The 15064-nt window shown below is 36.4% G+C and overlaps 1 protein-coding gene across 1 annotated transcript in view; it reads right to left on the reverse strand.

Annotated features, from left to right (window-relative positions):
* The window catches only part of DNAH12 (dynein axonemal heavy chain 12), a 4520724-nt gene that overhangs the window by 622298 nt on the left and 3883362 nt on the right, over nucleotides 1-15064 (reverse strand). The window contains exon 58 of the mRNA XM_044078497.1: nucleotides 14175-14333. Within this exon, the coding sequence (XP_043934432.1) occupies nucleotides 14175-14333 (159 nt within the window). The remainder of the gene's footprint in view (nucleotides 1-14174; nucleotides 14334-15064) is intronic.

Below are 15064 nucleotides of genomic sequence, written 5' to 3' on the forward strand. Positions count from 1 at the left end.
GTAGCTTCCTCCTTCTATTGTATAGTTTGTTTATGGCTGAGGTCCACCAGACAGGACGTCTGCCTTTGGAGGACTGGGTCTTGGTTTTATTTGGGATTGCATGATCCATGCATTCCTGAAGGTGTTCATAGAATGCGTTTATAAAGAATTCTGCGGTCTGGGCCGTATTTTCCACAGGCCCGGGGGCTTTGAAGGATTCCACCTCGGTTTTGAGGAGTGTGAAATTTGCTTTAGAGAAGTTTTTCACTGTGGTTTTCTGGGCAGGGGATGGGGTCGGGATGTGAATATCCAGTGAGATTAGTTTATGGTCTGATCTTACCAGTGAGGGATACACTTCTGGTCTGGAGCATAGAGTCCCCATGTTGGTGATGATCAGGTCCAGTATGTTTTGCCCTCTTGTGGGAGTGGTAACAAGTTGTTCCATAGCATTTGAGTTTATAAGTTCTAGGAACCTTTGGGCTAGGGTGTTGGAGCTAGAGTAATGCTCCCAGTCTATGTTTGGGTAGTTGAAGTCACCCAATATAATGGTGTTTGGAGAGACCTTCATATTTTCCAGTGTTCTCAGGAAGGACAAGTGGGGTTCCTGGGTTTGGGAGGGTGGTCTGTAGCAGGCTGTAAACTGGAAGGCAGTTTTACCCACTGTTAGTTGCACATGGATAGTCTCTGATGCTTCGTGCTTTGCCACCAACCTGGAGGTGTGGATATCTTTGATGAATATCGATACTCCCCCTCCTTTTGTGGTTCGGTCCAAGTTTTGGGGCCGAAAAGCATGGTATGAGGTATAACCTGGTAGTGCTGGGGTGCTCTCGGGAGCCCTGAACCAGGTTTCTGTTACTGCACAGATATCGATGTTCTCCATGCTAAGGAGAGTTTTGAGTGCGTGCATCTTGAGGTTTAGACTTCTGGCGTTGAGTAGCATTACTCTTAGTTTCTTATCCCTTGTGATACCTATGGAGGTGGGTTTGTCTTTTGAGCCTTGCCTAAAAAGGCACTATGGGGGTAGCAAGAGCCTTTGCCAATATCCGAAAGCCTAGGGTGACAGGTGCAAGCCGTCCCTAGCGAAGCATCGTGGCTTGTCGAGCATATCATCCCAAGCTGACAGGCATTGGATCCCCTTTGAATGACACCAGTACTTAAGCCAATTGTTGAAATTGATCATCTTGTCTTCATATTGTGGCATCATTCTTGGTGAGGGTAAGATGCTACTCAAGGTCAGGGTCATACGCGCCTGGGCTACATGCTCAGAGAGCTCCTTTATGTCTCTTTTCATGTAGTCCAGGGAGGTACGTCTCAGGTCATTCACACCAGCATGGACAATGCCTGAGTCATATTTGTACTTGCCTTGGAGTGACCTGAGTGCTTGTGTTATGTGGTGGATCCTAGCACCCGACAGGCTGCTCACCGTGACCCTCTCCTTGTTCAGCCTGGTGAGCGGGATGTCAGTGTGCCTGATGATAGAGTCACCTATTACAAGTGTATCAGGTGTGTTGTTTAGTCTTAAGGGCTGTGACTGTTCAGCACACTGGCTTTGTGAGATATGTGTTGCATGTGTTTTGTTTTGGGGTAGCGGTTGCTTGGGTGTCTGCTTTGGAGGTCTCTGCTGCTTAGGCAGATCTTTATTTAGAGCCTCCGAGTATGTTTTTGTGTGATTATGTGTTTGGTTTGCTGTCGTGGTAGGTCTATGTGAGACTGGAATTGTAGTGAGTGTGGTTTCCTTCTCCTCCTGACTGGTTTTGCCAGTACTGAGTTGAGAGAGCTTAGCCTCCAGTTTGGCTATATGGTTGCATCTCTCACATGTGTTGGAATTTGTTGGGAGGAGGAGAGGGTTGTCTGTGTACATGAGGCAGTTGTAACATTGCCTCAAGATTCCCAGATTCACCAGCTGGACCAGAGAGGAAATTGACAACTGACCTTTGGACATGCTAGAATAATATTGGGAATTCCTTAATAATTGAAAACAAGGGCCAGTGGGGAGTGAGGGTGTAGTGCTTTTAATTTTTAGTGCTGACTTATATAATTGCTTTAGTGAGCAAGTGCCAGGTAACTTAAGTGCAATGTGTTACAGGTAACTTAAATGCAAAAACAACAAACAGTAACTTTCTTTCAAGTGAAACAAGGAAATAAGTACAGTAAGCAATGCAGATATCACTAGTGATCCACAGAAGTGCTGAGAAGCCAGAGATTAGGTGGAATTAGCGTTCCAGGGAAATAACAAGCAAACAAACAACAAGCATATAAACAAAGCTAGATTCAGCAGGCCTGGATCTAGTCTATGCTAAAGCAAACAAGGTGTACCAATTTCAGTAAGATATAGTTCAAATATTTAGGCACTATAAACCTTTAACCAGAAATTCCCAGCTCAGAAGGGCAGAGTCCAGCCTCTTCTCCCACAAGAGTGCAGACCACGAACCTTCTTAATGTAAAATAACTGGCCTGAAGCCCAAGTGCTTAAACCAGAACTAATACACTTTAAGAATAACAGACACTGGGCTCTCAATCAGCAGTTCCCAACTTAGAAGGATGAAAGTTACCTGTCCTGCCACCACAGTGCATGCCACAAACCTTCCTAATGTAAAACAACTGGTCTGAAGCCCAAGTGCTTAATCCAAAAGACTTAGAATGATGGCTACACTTTAATCAAGTTACTACCAAGCAGTAATAAATACAACTGAATACTTTAGAGAATGCCTGGATTAGTGCTCACGTTACACAAACAAAGCTAGATCCAGCAGGCCCGAATCCAGTCTATGCCACAGCAAACAAGGAACACCAACTTCAGTAAGAAGCAGTTCAGATATGCATGCACTATAAGCCTTTAACCAGAAATTTCCAGCTCAGAAGAGCAGAGTCCAGCCTCTCCTCCCACAAGAGTGCAGACCACGAACCCTCTTAATGTAAAATAACTGGCCTGAAAGCCCAAGTGCTTAAACCAGAATTAATACACTTTTAGAATAACAGACACTGAGCCCTCAACATACATATACATATATATATATATATATATATATATATATATATATATATATATATATATCTACACATACATATACATATATATACATACACATACATATATATACATACACATACATATATATATATATATATATACATATACATACACATATATACATATACATATATACATATATATATATATATACATATACATAGATATATATATATATATATATATATATATATATATATACATATACATATATATATATATATATATATATATATATATACACACACACACATATATATATATATATATATATATATATATATATATACATATACACATATATATGCATATACATATATATATATATATATATATATATATATATATACATATATACAAATACACATATATATATATATACATATATATATATATATATATATATATATACATAAACATATATATATATATATATATATATATATATATATATATATTATTAATGTCCTGCACATGAAATGTGGCAAAATTAGTGCTGTGTAAGCCAAAGGGGAGTCACCAATGACATATTTGGCAAGTACTTCTGATCTTTTGTAGAACTGTGGAAATGACAGGAAGGGAGGGCATAAAGAAATATTCCTGTTCACGGGATTACAAAGGCATCTGTCCTTCCAGGTCAATTTGATACTAAAGCAAACAGCTGTAAAGGAAATATTCCAGACCTCCCAGAACTGGAGGTATAGCAACAGGCTTAGCGGTGTCCATATTCAACAATTCAAAGTACCTTTTCTAAAAGTTGGACATTTCTTTACCCTCCCATTTGAAAAAAAACCTTTCATTTCAGTTATTGTGTAACCAAAGATAATATCATCATTAGGGAAGTCAGAGGATAATGTGTCCTTTGCCTCATATTCGCATCCACTAGGGAAAGGAATCTGGAAGGCATAGTCAAGCCCTATATTATCAGAATCAGCGATTTCACCTTCTGCAGAAGAGGAAGAAACTGTCTTCCTCTTAATAGGAATAATCATGGAAGAGGAAGAAGCAGCCAGAGGACTGAAAGGACTGAACAGCTTTAAACAGCCCTTGAGTAGAATTAAACCAATTATCCTTGTCCCTTCTAATTAGGAGAGGTAGTGGGGAGATAGTATGGAGAGAGATATGTTTGGTTTTCTAAATATGTTTATTTGGAGTGTCCATAAGTATGGTCTTCAGGGTTGAAGCCATAGGTTTGACCAACACAAGTGAGCCTTTGATGCTCTTCCTTACAATAACTTGGAGGATACCTCCCTTACTCTCAGATAAAATGATTGTTGAATGAATTAGCTAAACATATGGTCTGATTGAATGAGTGATGATCCTGGGCCATAATGGTCTCTAAAGGGGTCACACTAGAGGTCCCAGGAGATGTAGATGGGGGGTCCATGGGCTATGAATTCACCTTGGTGGACTGAGAATGCACAATGGTGGAGTCATCAGTCACAGTCTGTACAAGACAGAATGAGATATGGTTAATGTCAATCACTTCTCTCAACAAATTTTACTTCTTTTTTACCTATGGTGATAGCACCATAGTCACTTCCACCAAGTCCTGAAGCAGAAGTGTAGCTGGCTCCAAAAGTGCTCTATATCAGTACATCAAACCAGTGCCTCAGCCCCTCAACTCTTCAAGTGAAGACCAAAAAAGACTTTACTGTAAGTCCATTTACCCCCCCACCCCCACACAGCTAACTCTTCTGTTAAGGAGCAGAAAAAAAACAACATTCTGTCCGTCAGCTTATTGTAATGAGATCCATACCTCCTCAGTTAAAAAAACATATTGTTCCTTGTACTGGCACACCAACCAGGTGGCCACATGCATGACACCCCCACCTCGGCCATTCAGGTCCTGTTTATGTACCCTGTCCCTCATCCTCTTTCTACACAGTAAAAAAAATTCTTCTTTTAAAATGTAGCAAACTTCTTGCTAAAATGTAGCAAACAATTTGCTACAGTTTATATCCTACCTGCACAGAGTGCTACAGCATAGATGTATTAGTTAAAAAAAAGTCTTCATTTAGACTGTAGTAAACTGTTTTCTACAAATATGATGCAGTTTATACCCTGTCTGCATGGAGTGCTGCGGTGCTCATGTTTTAGTTAAAAAAAATCTTCTACTATTAAACTGTAGTAAACTGCTTGATGCAAATGTAGCAAACAGCTACTCCAGTTTTAGACCACACATGGAGTTGCTGTTACTCTCAGTTTTGACCACAAATGCAATATTGGCTATTAAAAGCCAGTACTGCACTAAATACTGATTACTGATTAGGATGATGGATGGCTGATTGCACCCACCCAACACTCTGCACCCAAAGCCACTGACCCTCTTGTTGCACCCTAGCAAGGCTTATGTCCTGAACCCATCTATTCTCAAGTTAAATGTGAAGGGAATTTAACCTACTCCTAATTGTCATGCAGGTAAATGTTTGACAAATTGAATACTATTTAATGTCAAGTTCAACCCCCCAAACAGTACAAATAACTAAAGTGGTAGTCCTTGTATGATATTTGATAGCCACATTCACACACTCCTTTTCTAACAGATATAAGAAGTTCTCTGATAAAATTTTGAAAGAAATAAGAAAGATCGCCAATGGGGTACTTATCTGATGGAAAACCTTGAGCTTTACCCAACTGTATAGAAATATTTGATGCAACACTGATGAGAGTCTACATAATTTGACTAGCAGCAAGTAAGCTCTGAGTTTTGGTATGTTTTTATGTCCCTCTTATATTGCCAAGTCCACTCATGCTAAAAGCAGACATATAATGTCTGTAGTTTTGTAGGCTTGTCGCATGTGTGGTATTTATGGCAGGATATGTCCCATATGTAATTACTGCAACGGTGATCTATTGAGGAATGTCATACATTACATTTTTGTCACCTTTGATGCAATACACTTTCTTTTTCCTGGTAGACACTTTGAGTCATTTTCTGAAGTCAGACAGACTGGAACCCAAACCCATCATCTGACCAACAACATGATCTAGGTTAAATGAAAACTGTGCATTTAATACAGAAGGAAACACATAAGGCCACGTGGACATATCTGGCTGACTTAAGGTTGACAAAAAGGGAACGGTTTCTTAAGACTATATTTTTGGTTATACAATGATAAGAAGGAAGAGTCTGCTTATGACATAAAATGTGTACTGATCACATTAAAACAAATACTGTATAATAAGGAGTTGAATTTGCTTCAAACAACTATTTGCATTTGTTCAGCTACCTACTTAACTGAATAAACTACTTGAAACTTCAACAAGATGCCTTTATTCGTCCTGAAGGGAAGATATTACAGAGAGACAGTCTCCTAGATCTGATTGTTAAAGTGATTTTATCTGGACTAATCCTCTGTATTCTGATTTTTCTCCAAAAGCTCACTCAAGACTCATTCTTCTCCATAGAAAAAGCAATCCAAAAACATAACAGAAGGTCTGCTGTTTGGAGCCAAAGAAAATCTGATTCAAAGCAGCTGGATAACATTAGCCTCCACCTAACTGCCTACTTTTCTGTATGCCTCCCCTATTTTCACCAAGCTCCAGTCCACCATGACAATTAAACTAGAGCAATGCTGTAATACAACTGCAAAATTTGCTTCCGACAAACTCCACACATCACTGTATTGTCCTCAGGCACCTGAACTGGCTTGAGCTACATCACTTCCTTACCTAATCTCAACTTCAGTTTGAACACAGATTAGTTTTCATCCTGAAAATAACTTGCATTTAATAGTATACTACAACTCCACTCTACCAATACAGCTCTCCCCCTCCATTGGCAAACATCTCTTCTTAATTCAAAAAGCTCACAACAAAGCAGGAAATGCTTTTTACCCCAATTATATTTCAAAATCTTGGAACTCAGTTCCCCTCCTATCAGACTCCTCAACAATGCACATATATTCAAGGATAAATTAAAACCATTCTTGCTTGCCTCCTGGCTATGCCCCTGTTATTATCCAAGCTGAATTATTCTTAAACTACCTCTCCTATGCACACATACATGCAATGACTATCTCTTCTCTCTTATTTTCTGTCTTCTACTCTTGTTATGACAGAATGCATATAATCACATCTGACCTGATATACTACTACTTAATTGTAAACAATGTTGACTATGTTCTGTAAAATATACTTATTTATTTCATAACTGTCTGTTTTATTTATCCTCACTTAGTATGTAATGCTACTAATTTCACCTGAGCATTCTGTATATTGTAGAGTACTACTGTAAATAGTTCTCATGTTGTTTTGTCCGTAATGCTGATAAACATTACCCGAGTATTGTGGTGTATATGTACTACTGTTATTATTTCTTGTGAAACTTTCTCCTCGGGCCTCTACTGAAAAGGGGCTTGTTTGTCCAATTGGACTTTCCCAGTAAACTAATGAAAACGAATAAATAAAATAATGACCTGCTAATAAGTAATGACAGATACAAAGGGTTCACTGGGAAGAATTTTTTTTTCAGCATAGAATGAGAAAGACTTGGAATAAACTTTCTGTTGGCATCAGACAGTCAGATTTTTTGATTAGTTTTAAGGTTAAAATTGACTTTTGGTGTGTGAGCAAAGACTTGTGCACTTAGTCCTCATAGAACAAGGCATGTAATGACCTCTTATGAGGTCCTTGGTCTATTGTAAACATTGAGACAAACAATGAAACATTATACATGTTACAATGCAATGTCTGTAAGCAATGCTTTAAACTAAAGTTAATTCAAACAACATTATTAAGACAGCAAAAATAAAGCATTAACAGCCTGCACAAGTAGCACAGAGGAATAGAGCCATGACTATGGCCCAAGCATCCTGAGCTCAGTTAGTGGCTCTGGTGTTTGACAGCACTGGCAGGAAGGAAGGGCAAGCCCATCCTTGCAGGGGAGGGATGGTGGTTCCAGGATGGCATGCACTACTGCTCTGATGACAAAGCCTCAAATAGAGAGCAGAGCTTTGTCATGAAGTGGGTGATGGTGCAGGTAAGACATGGGCATGACCACCCACGTTGGTGGTAGCCCTTGCCACCACATCTGGAGGAGAATGTGTGTATATACAGAGGGCATATGCAGTCCTTGTGGTGACATAAGTGCTCAGATCACCACAGAGGTTGGGTTTATATTGTAATCCAAATATTCATCACTGGGATGTCAGAGAAAGCATAAAGCACACTCATGACTGCCTGAATGATGGCCCCCTCTTGGACAGCTATTGCCCCTACTCCAGGTGTAATCCCAAGAGAGGAGGAATGAATGGGCACTATCTGATCAAGGGAAGACTTGAAGGTCAGCAACACGAGGGCAAAACTTCTCAAAATGAAGTATACACACTTGAAAGATCATTCAAACAATTATATGTTGGTCTTTCAATTTCAGTTGTTGTTGTTGTTGTGTCTTTTGGCTTTTCCCCAGTTAGGAGTCACCACAGCAGAACTCCGGTCCGCTAATGATTGGCAGTAGATTTTTACGTGCCGAGTTGCCAGCCCTGACGCACAACCTTCAATGAAGGTACGCCCATTCATGCATGTCTCCATGCAGAAGACGCTCTAACTGAGAATCAAACCGGACAACGTCTTACTGTGAGGCGACAACGCTATCGCATCTGAAATGAATCAGTATTCTACTGATCTAACACTTGTAAATAAATTTTGATCACCAATACAGTAAGCCAATGAGCCTGATAAAATTTTCATTCAATCAGTCATTCTCTGATACCTGTTTTACTGTAAAACTTTTATTCATTCAGTCATTCTCTGATACCTGCTTTACCTTCCTGAGGGTTGTGAGGGAACTGTCACTTATACCAGCTAACAATGGCTACAAGGCAAAAAGCAGTCCTGAATTAGGTGCCAGTCCACTGAAGGATGCACACACAAACTTATTCACCCTCTGCATATATTACAGAATCACTAACTTGCCTAAAGGCATGTCTTTTAGATGAGGCAGAGAATGCAGCACCTGGCAAAAACCCATATAGAAACTTGGAGAATGTGAAGAGAAAAGCAGAAGACCTCAGCTGTGGTATGAACTGGAGAATCAAGAGCAGTGAATCAGCAGTAAAAACTGCTGCACCACTGTTGCTTCTTCGAAAGTCACAAAGAAAAGCAGATTCAAATGAGTAACTAATATACGAACTGTGGAAACCTTGCCTTTTATTTAATATTTCACCAAAAGTGAATTGTCTGCTGACTCAGACTGTAAAAACATTTCCTTACAAACAAAATGTATTTTATTTTATTTCTTCTTTGATGACCAGGTTAATCATGGTAGACTATTAGCCTCTTTTCAGGTGAGACCCAAGGTACTATTTATATTACTAGGTAAAATTTGGCCAGAGCATCAGGGAACTTCCTCTACTCATTACTGCATTTATGGTCTGTATATCTGAGGACTGTGTGTGCACGTTACATTCCTGGTGAAATGGCAGCTGGGAGGATGGTGCACTATATGGCAACTAGAGGGAGAAAGAAGCTGAGGTGAATGCTAACTTCTTGGAAATCTATGAAAACAGCTCAGATTATATATTTAAAAGTAATAAATGGTAGAAAAAGTCATGGAGGATATGGACAAGCTTTTCCAAAGAAATGTGTTTAATAGCTTAAGAGGAGAGGAACAGTCACAAGAAAATGTTGTTATAATAACACCCCCCCCACCCCCCCAGTTGGGAGGGTTGTGGAATGATTTATTAATGGACTTAATAGAAGAAAATGAACCAGAGGCTGGGAAAGATTTATTATGGGGAGAGATCATGGAGAAGATTCAAAATGAAGATGTGAAAGCATAAATAAGAAAAGGTTTGCAGAAACAGTAAAGGAGAAGAGAGAAGGAAAAAGAGAGAGTACGAAAATGGAAGAAACAGAAAAAAAGAAGTACGTTGTGTATATATAGACTAGGAAGAGAAGGAGATGGACAGGTATGAAATACTGATACAGTGATTATGCCTTTAGGAATCAAGGCACAAGAGGTAAGAGCATTTATTTTGATAAAAAATACAGTGTGGTGTGGTTTTTTTTTGAGACTGCTACAGGACTAGAAACATTTTTGGGGGAATATGATAAAAGAAAAGACATGCATTTATGGAATAATTATATCATTAAGACATTTTATCATGAAACACAAAAGAAAATGCATATAAAGTTTCAAACAGAGACTGAAAGAGTAACTGTAATAAAAAAGAAAGAAAATGGATAAAAATACAGAATTTCCCATAGACTAAGAAGAAGAGAAACAAATAATCTTATAATTGTATCAGTTAATGTGAACAGTATAAAAACTTTAGCAAGAAGAATTGGAGTATTAGAGTGGTGCAATAAATGTGAATTAGATATTATAATATTAGAAGATGTTAGAGGTTAAACAAAGGAAGAAAGACTGAAAACAGAAAACATATGCAGAGGAGGTATCATTTGAAATTTAAGAGGCAAAACCTGTTCAGGGATAGCAGCACTATATTGTACAGCAATTCTGACATCTGATCTTACTTTAGTAAAACTATGACAATTATTAGTAGTAGACATAAGAAGGGAAAATAAAATGGTTACAGACTTATAGTAGTATATGTATGTGTAACATACAAAGAGAGAGAGAAGCTTTTTAAAGACATTGGATTATCTGGCTATTATAGTTACAGGTGATTTTAATTATGACTTGAAGAATAAAAAGAAAAAAGATAGCTCAGAGAAGTAAAAAATGATGGAGATTATGAAGTGTAGAAATTTATTGTTAGGGAATATATACAGAAGTACATATAGGAAAGGAAATATTAAAACACAGATTGATTACTTCTTAGTTTCTAGAAGTACAGAAATAATCATAGAAGAAGCAGTAGAAACATGTATTTCAGATCACATATGTTTATTATTTTCTTCAGTTTCTATCCATATTGCAATATGGACAGAAACTCAAGAAAATAATGAACATATAAAAAACTGAAAAGGCATAACAAGAATAAATGAGAAATGAAAAGGTAATATACTGTAATGATGGAAGACCCATATAAGTATGAGAATGTTTTATAACAAATGGACAGAATGGTGGATGGTATTTAAATAGAAAAATAAAGAATATATTTACAGTGGGAACTTGGAATAAAAGAAAAAGAGAAAAAAAAGAATATATGGAAATGCAGAATAAGGTATTGGAATGCTTGGAGAGAAATTAGAAATTATATTACTGAAAAGAAGAAGAGATACATAAAATAAATCAAGAAAAAATAAGGAGTTGTATAAAAAAATATTTCTTACAAAGGAAAAAGGAAGGAATATGTCCCTATTTAAGTAAAAGGGTAAAAGAAAAAAGTGGCATAATGAGAGAAATAAATAATAAAAAGGGCAAGTGGAAAAAACAAAAAGGAAGTATTACTGAAGTTGTAGTACAGTATGTTAAAGAGATGGTAAGGGAAAGAGACAAAAAAAATGAAAATTAATGGAATGTTAAGCAGTTTATGAAAGAAAAAAACAAAGATATCGATAAACAAATTACCTTAATGGAATTAGATATGGTGATAAAGAAATTAAATCTAAATTATGCAGCAGGTTCAGATGGCATAGGTTATTTTAATGTATAATAAGAACATGGAGCAAAAAAGAAATCTTAATATGTATATTTAATGAAGGGCTAAAGCATGGTATTTATCATACACAAATAAGCAGTGGAATCAAGAGATTTATCTGGAAGAAAGGAGAGTAAAATGAAACAAATAACTGGAGTCCAGTTATGTTAAATAATACTGATTATAAGTTATTTATTAAAATAATACAAAGAAAATTAGAGAATAAGATAGATAAAGTATTAGAAGATAGCATTTATGGAGTTAAATGAAAATGATGTCAGGAGGTATTAATGATTGTTAGAAAAATGATAGATGATGTAAAAAAAAATAATGAAGCAAAATTACTGGTAGGAGATAAAAATAAAGCATTTGATATGACAGATCATGACATGCTATGGAAAATAATGGAAGGACATAATTTTAGTAAACAAATTCATAAGGCACTAATAACAAAATAAGAGTTTTCATAAATGGTTGGTTAAGTGAAGAGATGGAGATGAATAGGGGGTTAAAACAAGGATGTCTGATGAGTAGTATTTTATTTGTAATATTAATGAATTGCCTAGTAAAGAAAACACATGAAAAAAACAGAAAAAAATCAATACACAGAGAATAATTGTATTAAATGTTCTGTTATCCTATCTTATGACTAAAGACAGTAAAATGATGGAAGAAGTGATTTTGTGTGTGAATAATAGCTTACAAGGAATAGGGATGTCACTAAATAAAGACAAAAGTAAGGGATTTAGCTCAGAAGAGACGTTAAAAGGAATTAAATTTGGAATAAAGAAAATATCGGTATTAGGAATACAGTCTGGTGCATTGAGAGTTGTTAGGGAGCAATGTATGAAAATGTTACAATAACTAAGAGGAATTAGTATTATATGGAAAAAGTGCATTTGATTAATTCTATATGGATGGGAAAATAGCATATGTGGCTGGTGTATATAAGATACCAAAACATTTGGGAAAACAGTTTACTGAACTGATGTTTAGATTCATTTGGGGATCTAGACTAAACCCAGTTAAAACAGGAGTATTATATAAGAATAAAGATGATGAGGGGTTGGGTCTGTTGAATGTATAGTATATGGGGCATTCTTGAATGTATATAGAGTGCTAAGATGGATACATGGAAAAGAAAGCAAATTGATAGTAAGACTATATAATACAAAATATGACAGAAAATGGCATGTAATAAAACTGAATAAGAGGGAGAAGGATTGGAGAAATGAAGAAATAAAAATTTATTAAGACAAAATACAAATACGGATGTTAAACACAGAGAAGGTATAAGAAAATAGGAAATTGTGGTATAAAAACATAATGATGAAAAATTATGATGTGAACCCATGGGGACATTTGCCAGGAGAAAAAAAACAAAATCTAAAAAAAAAAAACAAAGAAATAAATTGTATATGAAGAATGTGGAATGCCAAGATTTTTATGGACATTACAAATAAATAGATATAAAAGGAATATACCTTATAAAAAAGTAAATGAAATGATATATCTATTTTGTGGTGATTTAGAAACTCTAGAACATGTTTTTTAACATGTAAAAGAGTAAAAAATATGGGAAAAAATAACAGAGAACAACTTTTTGAAAGAAATATGGGATTATAAACAGATAAATATGCTTATAATTGAATATGGATTTTATGAGAAATGTAAAGAATATGTTAAAATGTGGATGAGAAAGTGTTTTGTATTGTACGGAGAATATAGAATGAAATATTTAAATTATGTTTAATGGAAATTGGATGATACCAAATATACTATGAAAACTTAAGTGGTGGTTGTAGAAAAAAGGAGTCGGGGTCCATACAAACATGAAACAAAAAAAACTGAAAGTGACGAAGGAATGTAAATCTAATGTAAATGTATGTAAATAGGTAAACTTATATAACTGGATACAATAAATGACCTCCTACTCTTTTCAATGGGTGCTGTGGGATCTTTTACTTTCTTACATCCCATGAACTGCCACCAACTGAAACAAATGGGGCCTTGGTTTAATATCTCATACAAAGGATGGCATAGTTAGGAATGCAGCCCCCCCCCCCCCCGCCCAAACAAAATGCTGCACAATAGTGTCAGCAATCCAATCATCTAGCATGGAAGTCTTCCAGCACCAAATACAAGCATGCTACCAGTTGTGCCACTAATACTGCTTAATAAACTACAAAAAAAGCAACCACAAAATGTATGCATGCATATCAGTGGGTATGCTTTAGATCTAACAATGTTTACCTGTTCCCCAAACAATAGAAAGATTTAACAAAATCATTCTAACCATTGACAGCTATGAATTATTAAGCTTAGATTCAGACCAAATGCTTCATACAGTAATTCTTTCCTGGTACTTATCATCTGTTTACTGTACAACTACCATTTTAAACATCTCACATAAACTAATTCTATTTTGTTGTTAACACCGAGAAAACATCTGCCTTTGAAGTCATTGCTGCATTTTTATACCTCATTTTAAATATTTTATCTAGTCACTTCTTCAACAAATGACTAAAGCTTGGCTGTTGCAGTTCAAATAATGTGCTATTCATGCTTTACATTATAAACTGAAAAACATTTCTGCAACTGTTTACAGATACCTTAGTCCTTTAAATGAAGGCAGGTCACTTGCTCGGCAAATCTCATCCCAGCTTTTATCCAAAAGCCAAGAAGGGTCAGGATTTTCATGTTTATTCTGTAGACCAACTCCGCCAGTTAGGAGAAACATAAATTCCATGTAATCAATTTCCTTTTTAGCCCTATTATTAAAACAAAATATATACAAGTTAACACAAGGTTTCAAAAGACACTTTAATTACAAGTGAGCTATTATAAAGATGTGCCCAAAGAACTACTCTTTTCATGGAAGAGTATTTACTTTGTCTCTTAACATATATTTATACTGGATCATCTTACCATAGTTTGCATATAGAAAGTGTCTGTTGTGGAAACATAACCTAAGATTCATGAAAAGTCACACAGCTCAGGTAAATCCCTATCACACGTAGGTCAATTTAAATGATGGTAAGAAAATGCATTTCAGAGACAACTATAACTGTAATGAGCAAGACTTCATTATTGGCTCAGTAGTATATCTCCGAATCACCTTTTTCTAACAATAGTGATATCAGACCTGATGGTGGTAGTGTTTTCCCTGGTGGCTCATGCACTATGTTGACAAAGGTACCCTATACACTCTCACATGCACAGACAGTCAGACACCCATGTGAGTGCATGCACACACACACACACACACACACACACACACACACACACACACACACACACACACACACACACACACATCTGCTAGAAGTGTGCCTTTTATTCCCTCAGTTCTTTATATTCAAGGACAAAAATTAAGATGCATTGCATTCAAGGTCTGAAAAATTATCCAGGTTGAGACTGTAACAGATGCATGTTTCGTATGAACAATGCTGTTTCCTTGGTCTTAAACAAGTGTCTCAATTGGTGTCTGATGGCAAGGTTC

This window comes from Protopterus annectens, chromosome 7.part1, assembly GCF_019279795.1.
Source record: "Protopterus annectens isolate FY-2018-M chromosome 7.part1, PAN1.0, whole genome shotgun sequence".
Classification (NCBI taxonomy): domain Eukaryota; kingdom Metazoa; phylum Chordata; order Ceratodontiformes; family Protopteridae; genus Protopterus; species Protopterus annectens.